At 46.5% G+C, this 8,627-nt stretch overlaps 1 protein-coding gene across 1 annotated transcript; it reads left to right on the plus strand.

Moving 5' to 3' along the window:
* Nucleotides 1-420: 420 nt before the first annotated feature.
* LOC146363613 (uncharacterized) lies at nt 421-7,269 on the plus strand. Its single transcript, XM_084920218.1, has 2 exons — nt 421-884; nt 972-7,269. Exons 1-2 carry the CDS (start codon nt 772-774, stop codon nt 7,045-7,047), a joined length of 6,189 nt encoding a protein of 2,062 aa, XP_084776344.1. The 5' UTR covers nt 421-771; the 3' UTR covers nt 7,048-7,269.
* The last annotated feature ends 1,358 nt before the right edge of the window (nt 7,270-8,627 follow it).

Consider the following 8,627-nt stretch of genomic DNA (forward strand, 5'->3'; position numbering starts at 1 on the left):
ACTTACAAGCAAAGAAATACTATGTAAGTAACCCTAATATTAAATATATATCTGACATCTACATGTGATTTTTAAGATGAATTGATAGATTTATTTCTGGATATGATCTTTTGGCAACATATGGTGTAATTTAGGCAGCAATTTGTTGGGTTGTGTTTGTCTTAAAGTTCAGAAGGTTTTTTTAATGCTTCTGTTTTTGTTTTGTTTTTTTGCTATTACCCTTGATAAATAATACATGACACATTCACAACACACACGCACACACACACACACACACACACACACACATATAGATAGATAGATAGATAGATAGATAGATAGATAGATAGATAGATAGATAGATAGATAGATAGATAGATAGATTAATGGGTGAGTGATATATGTCAATATTGGAGTTGATTAACACTGTAAACATGAAGTGGTGACTTTTGCTCTGATTTACAGTCAGTAACAATAAGGTCATCATAGTCAGAGCCTTTCCTTCATGATTTCTTAATTTCTTCTTGTTGCTTTTGCTTCAAACTACATGTGTACAAGCACCTCGTTGAGAGATGTGGACTATTAATCAAGACATAACCTAAGAACTGTAGAAGAAGCAAATTGTCCTTCAGTCCACACTTTAAATTTAAAGCACAAAAACAGTACTATAGAAAAAAATATATATTTTAAATTATGTAATTGAATAGGAACTTTTTTATATTATGGGTTTTAGATCTCAAACTTCTTTTCAAGATAACTTTAGAAAGCTTAATTAAGGCAATTGAAGGAATAATGCTTTCTTTAAATCATAATAACCACAGTGAATTTTTATTTTCAGAGACAGGAGCAGAAAATCAGCATCACCATGATCGCAAAGATGTTTGTCATCGTTCTTCTTGTTGTTGGTAGGAAAAAATGTCAAAGAATTTCCTATTCATAAAGATGTGGTTAATGTGAGGAAATATGAAAATGACATAAGATTTTCTACACAGCCTGCTGCAACGCAGAGACAACAACCCCAACTACAGAGACAACAGCCATAACTGCAGCGACAACAAACCCAGCTGCAGAGACAACAACCGCAGCTGCTCCAACAACAACCACAAGTGCAGCAACAACAACCACAACCGCAGAAACGACAACCACAGCTGCTCCAACAACAACCACAACTGCAGTGACAACAACCACAGCTGTTCCAACAACAACCACGAGTGGCGCGACAACAACCACAACCGCAGCAACTACAACCACAACTGCTCCAACACCAACTACAGCTGTTCCAACAACAACCACAGCTGCAGCGACAACAACCACAGCTGCTCCGACACCAACTTCAACTGCTGTTCCAACAACAATCACAAGTGCCGCGACAACAACCACAGCTGTTCCAACAACAACCACAGCTGCAGCGACAACAACCACAGCTGCTCCGACACCAACTTCAACTGCTGTTCCAACAACAATCACAAGTGCCGCGACAACAACCACAGCTGTTCCAACAACAACCACAGCTGCAGCGACAACAACCACAGCTGTTCCAACAACAATCACAAGTGCCGCGACAACAACCACAGCTGCTCCAACAACAACCACAGCTGCAGCGACAACAACCACAGCTGCTCCAACAACAACCAAAGCTGCAGCGACAACAACTACAGCTGTTCCAACAACAATCACAAGTGCCGCGACAACAACCACAACCGCAGCAACTACAACCACAACTGCTCCAACACCAACTACAGCTGTTCCAACAACAACCACAGCTGCAGCGACAAAAACCACAGCTGCTCCGACACCAACTGCAACTGCTGTTCCAACAACAATCACAAGTGCCGCGACAGCAACCACAGCTGTTCCAACAACAACCACAGCTGCAGCGACAACAACCACAGCTGTTCCAACAACAATCACAAGTGCCGCGACAACAACTACAGCTGCTCCAACAACAACCACAGCTGCAGCGACAACAACCACAGCTGCTCCAACAACAACCACAGCTGCAGCGACAACAACTACAGCTGTTCCAACAACAATCACAAGTGCCGCGACAACAACCACAACCACAGCAACTACAACCACAACTGCTCCAACACCAACTACAGCTGTTCCAACAACAACCACAGCTGCAGCAACAACAACCACAGCTGCTCCGACACCAACTGCAACTGCTGTTCCAACAACAATCACAAGTGCCGCGACAACAACCACAGCTGTTCCAACAACAACCACAGCTGCAGCGACAACAACCACAGCTGCTCCAAATACAACCACAGCTGCAGCGACAACAACTACAGCTGTTCCAACAACAATCACAAGTGCCGCGACAACAACCACAACCGCAGCAACTACAACCACAACTGCTCCAACACCAACTACAGCTGTTCCAACAACAACCACAGCTGCAGCGACAGCAACCACAGCTGCTCCGACACCAACTGCAATTGCTGTTCCAACAACAATCACAAGTGCCGCGACAACAACCACAGCTGTTCCAACAACAACCACAGCTGCAGCGACAACAACCACAGCTGCTCCGACACCAACTTCAACTGCTGTTCCAACAACAATCACAAGTGCCGCGACAACAACCACAGCTGTTCCAACAACAACCACAGCTGCAGCGACAACAACCACAGCTGTTCCAACAACAATCACAAGTGCCGCGACAACAACCACAGCTGCTCCAACAACAACCACAGCTGCAGCGACAACAACCACAGCTGCTCCAACAACAACCAAAGCTGCAGCGACAACAACTACAGCTGTTCCAACAACAATCACAAGTGCCGCGACAACAACCACAACCGCAGCAACTACAACCACAACTGCTCCAACACCAACTACAGCTGTTCCAACAACAACCACAGCTGCAGCGACAAAAACCACAGCTGCTCCGACACCAACTGCAACTGCTGTTCCAACAACAATCACAAGTGCCGCGACAGCAACCACAGCTGTTCCAACAACAACCACAGCTGCAGCGACAACAACCACAGCTGTTCCAACAACAATCACAAGTGCCGCGACAACAACTACAGCTGCTCCAACAACAACCACAGCTGCAGCGACAACAACCACAGCTGCTCCAACAACAACCACAGCTGCAGCGACAACAACTACAGCTGTTCCAACAACAATCACAAGTGCCGCGACAACAACCACAACCACAGCAACTATAACCACAACTGCTCCAACACCAACTACAGCTGTTCCAACAACAACCACAGCTGCAGCAACAACAACCACAGCTGCTCCGACACCAACTGCAACTGCTGTTCCAACAACAATCACAAGTGCCGCGACAACAACCACAGCTGTTCCAACAACAACCACAGCTGCAGCGACAACAACCACAGCTGCTCCAAATACAACCACAGCTGCAGCGACAACAACTACAGCTGTTCCAACAACAATCACAAGTGCCGCGACAACAACCACAACCGCAGCAACTACAACCACAACTGCTCCAACACCAACTACAGCTGTTCCAACAACAACCACAGCTGCAGCGACAGCAACCACAGCTGCTCCGACACCAACTGCAATTGCTGTTCCAACAACAATCACAAGTGCCGCGACAACAACCACAGCTGTTCCAACAACAACCACAGCTGCAGCGACAACAACCACAGCTGTTCCAACAACAACCAGAGCTGCAGCGACAACAACCACAGCTGTTCCAACAACAATCACAAGTGCCGCGACAACAACCACAGCTGCTCCAACAACAACCACAGCTGCAGCGACAACAACCACAGCTGCTCCAACAACAACCACAGCTGCAGCGACAACAACTACAGCTGTTCCAACAACAATCACAAGTGCCGCGACAACAACCACAACCACAGCAACTACAACCACAACTGCTCCAACACCAACTACAGCTGTTCCAACAACAACCACAGCTGCAGCGACAACAACCACAGCTGCTCCGACACCAACTGCAACTGCTGTTCCAACAACAATCACAAGTGCCGCGACAACAACCACAGCTGTTCCAACAACAACCACAGCTGCAGCGACAACAACCACAGCTGTTCCAACAACAACCACAGCTGCAGCGACAACAACCACAGCTGTTCCAACAACAATCACAAGTGCCGCGACAACAACCACAGCTGCTCCAACAACAACCACAGCTGCAGCGACAACAACCACAGCTGCTCCAACAACAACCAAAGCTGCAGCGACAACAACTACAGCTGTTCCAACAACAATCACAAGTGCCGCGACAACAACCACAACCGCAGCAACTACAACCACAACTGCTCCAACACCAACTACAGCTGTTCCAACAACAACCACAGCTGCAGCGACAAAAACCACAGCTGCTCCGATACCAACTGCAACTGCTGTTCCAACAACAATCACAAGTGCCGCGACAACAACCACAGCTGTTCCAACAACAACCACAGCTGCAGCGACAACAACCACAGCTGTTCCAACAACAATCACAAGTGCCGCGACAACAACTACAGCTGCTCCAACAACAACCACAGCTGCAGCGACAACAACCACAGCTGCTCCAACAACAACTACAGCTGCAGCGACAACAACTACAGCTGTTCCAACAACAATCACAAGTGCCGCGACAAAAACCACAACCACAGCAACTACAACCACAACTGCTCCAACACCAACTACAGCTGTTCCAACAACAACCACAGCTGCAGCGACAACAACCACAGCTGCTCCGACACCAACTGCAACTGCTGTTCCAACAACAATCACAAGTGCCGCGACAACAACCACAGCTGTTCCAACAACAACCACAGCTGCAGCGACAACAACCACAGCTGCTCCAACAACAACCACAGCTGCAGCGACAACAACTACAGCTGTTCCAACAACAATCACAAGTGCCGCGACAACAACCACAACCGCAGCAACTACAACCACAACTGCTCCAACACCAACTACAGCTGTTCCAACAACAACCACAGCTGCAGCGACAGCAACCACAGCTGCTCCGACACCAACTGTAACTGCTGTTCCAACAACAATCACAAGTGCCGCGACAACAACCACAGCTGTTCCAACAACAACCACAGCTGCAGCGACAACAACCACAGCTGTTCCAACAACAACCACAGCTGCAGCGACAACAACCACAGCTGCTCCAACAACAACCAAAGCTGCAGCGACAACAACTACAGCTGTTCCAACAACAATCACAAGTGCCGCGACAACAACCACAACCGCAGCAACTACAACCACAACTGCTCCAACACCAACTACAGCTGTTCCAACAACAACCACAGCTGCAGCGACAAAAACCACAGCTGCTCCGACACCAACTGCAACTGCTGTTCCAACAACAATCACAAGTGCCGCGACAACAACCACAGCTGTTCCAACAACAACCACAGCTGCAGCGACAACAACCACAGCTGTTCCAACAACAATCACAAGTGCCGCGACAACAACTACAGCTGCTCCAAGAACAACCACAGCTGCAGCGACAACAACCACAGCTGCTCCAACAACAACCACAGCTGCAGCGACAACAACTACAGCTGTTCCAACAACAATCACAAGTGCCGCGACAACAACCACAACCGCAGAAACTACAACCACAACTGCTCCAACACCAACTACAGCTGTTCCAACAACAACCACAGCTGCAGCGACAGCAACCACAGCTGCTCCGACACCAACTGCAACTGCTGTTCCAACAACAATCACAAGTGCCGCGACAACAACCACAGCTGTTCCAACAACAACCACAGCTGCAGCGACAACAACCACAGCTGCTCCAACAACAATCACAAGTGCCGCGACAACAACCACAGCTGCTCCAACAACAACCACAGCTGCAGCGACAACAACCACAGCTGCTCCAACAACAACCAAAGCTGCAGCGACAACAACTACAGCTGTTCCAACAACAATCACAAGTGCCGCGACAACAACCACAACCGCAGCAACTACAACCACAACTGCTCCAACACCAACTACAGCTGTTCCAACAACAACCACAGCTGCAGCAACAACAACCACAGCTGCTCCGACACCAACTGCAACTGCTGTTCCAACAACAATCACAAGTGCCGCGACAACAACCACAGCTGTTCCAACAACAACCACAGCTGCAGCGACAACAACCACAGCTGCTCCAACAACAACCACAGCTGCAGCGACAACAACCACAGCTGCTCCAACAATAACCACAGCTGCAGCGACAACAACTACAGCTGTTCCAACAACAATCACAAGTGCCGCGACAACAACCACAACCGCAGCAACTACAACCACAACTGCTCCAACACCAACTACAGCTGTTCCAACAACAACCACAGCTGCAGCGACAACAACCACAGCTGCTCCGACACCAACTGCAACTGCTGTTCCAACAACAATCACAAGTGTCGCGACAACAACCACAGCTGCTCCAACAACAACCACAGCTGCAGCGACAACAACTACAGCTGTTCCAACAACAATCACAAGTGCCGCGACAACAACCACAGCTGTTCCAACAACAACCACAGCTGTTCCGACAACAACCACAGTTGCAGCAACAACAACCACAGCTGCTCCGACAACAACCCCAACTGCAGCAACACCAACCACAGCTGCTCCGACAACAACCACAGTTGCAGCGACAACAACCACAGTTGCAGCAACAACAACCACAGCTGCTCCGACAACAACCCCAACTGCAGCAACACCAACCACAGCTGCTCCGACAACAACCACAGTTGCAGCGACAACAACCACAACTGCAGCAACAACAACCACAGCTGCTCCGACAACAACCACAAGTGCCGCGACAACAACTACAGCTGCTCCAACAAAAACCCCAACTGCAGTGACAACAACCACAACCGCAGCAACAACAACCCCAACTGCAGCAACAACAACCCCAACTGCAGCAACAACAACCCCAACTGCAGCAACAACAACCACAGCTGTTCTGACAACAACAACCAAAACTGCCGCTACAGCAACAACCACCTCCTCTGCTATTCTCAACAACATCAGCTTCCTTACAGTAGTTCTGGCTCTGTCGTCACATGTACTCAGATCATTTTTTTAACATTTCTTAAGTTCACATCCTCCAAATGAAGCAACAAACTGAAGTACCTTTGACGATTTGAAATGTTTAAGTAACCAAATGTTTAATCATATATTTATTCTTATTTATTCTGGTTTTATTTATTTATATCTATCAGAGAAAAGTTGTTAAATGTTTTCCTGATGTTTGTGTGTCATCCAAACATGTGTGATTAGAGGACTGATATTAAAAATATAGTGATGTCTACAATCTCAACACTGAGCTTATCATAAATAAAGGCTTTTTGCACTGATTAATAAGTGTTTCCTGACTTTTTAAAGATGAGAATAATTTCTCATAATAATCATTTCTCTACAATAGTCAGTGTTAATACTGAGTTATATTCAGCTTTATTTATATTGCTGCAAATCACAATAGTTATTTCATCATGTTTCCTTTTGTAAATTAAAGACCCTGCAGTATTTGAAAGATGAGATGAGACGAGATGAGATGAGATGCCTTTATTAGTCCCACGAGTGGGAAATTTCATGTTAAGGCTGCCGACCAATTGCACGCAATGGCGGCGCCATCATACCCTCTGACCATACATACATTGCACGAAAACATCACATGGGGAAGACAGGTCAGAGAGGTATAACAATGGAAAATGCACAACATGAGGAAAGATAAGGAGGAAAAAATAACTCCCCCCAGACAAAGACAAAACAAGTAAACACAAACTGTGGGAGAAAATTGAGTGACATGCTGCAGTGGTATATAAACACACACAGAGAAAAAAAAAGAGTAGATAAGGATAAAAATGAGTGATTCTGATAATCCAGACTATATGATTGTGGTTTTATGGGGTCTGATATCTCCTTGTAATGTAAACAAACAACTCAAATATCCAATTTGATTATTAAACTTGACAATGGTAATCCAACACAACTAACAGTTGACACTCACATACAGCTGCTTTTACAACCACAGAGGTGCAGAAGAATGTGATGTAAGCAGAAACTTTGTGTTGAGCCCTTCTGAACACATAAGACTTTCTTTTCAGTATCTTGTGTTTGTTTCACACACACACACACAAACAATTTGTCTCTTTCTTTGTGTTTGCACAAGTTTTACAGCACTGTCCCTCAGCCCAAAACAGTGTTTCACACATTACATTACACACTGAGAATAAGGGCTCAGCGGAAGGCGTCTCACTCCCACCGCGCCACATATGGACATTTGGTCAGGACCTCTTGTCATCACACTTTAATGCAACAGGTAACTGACACAACTTTTCCCCTTAAATAAACGAGACCTCAAAGAAGACCAATACGAATCTTACTGCAGGTACGAGAATTCTAATTAGAGGACTGAACCTGTTCACAGTCACAGCGGTAAAATGTAGCAGGTCACTTCTGAAAAATGTCACAGAGCATGTGTGAAACAGCACTGCAACAGTCAGTGTTGTTGGCTGTTTCAGGAGGACAAAAACAGAGAGACACTTGCATTCAAGCTGTGTCTGCACACACCTTTAACCAGGACGATATCTACCATTACTCCACCTGCACATATTTATCTGGATGTTGATGTAATCACATGTCGCTGGCTCATAAAACATCACAGTTTCTCTCTGCAGCTGAAACTACCAGTC

The sequence above is a fragment of the Perissodus microlepis genome, chromosome 22 (assembly GCF_051167445.1).
Source record: "Perissodus microlepis isolate ML-2025 ecotype Zambia chromosome 22, ASM5116744v1, whole genome shotgun sequence".
NCBI lineage: Eukaryota > Metazoa > Chordata > Actinopteri > Cichliformes > Cichlidae > Perissodus > Perissodus microlepis.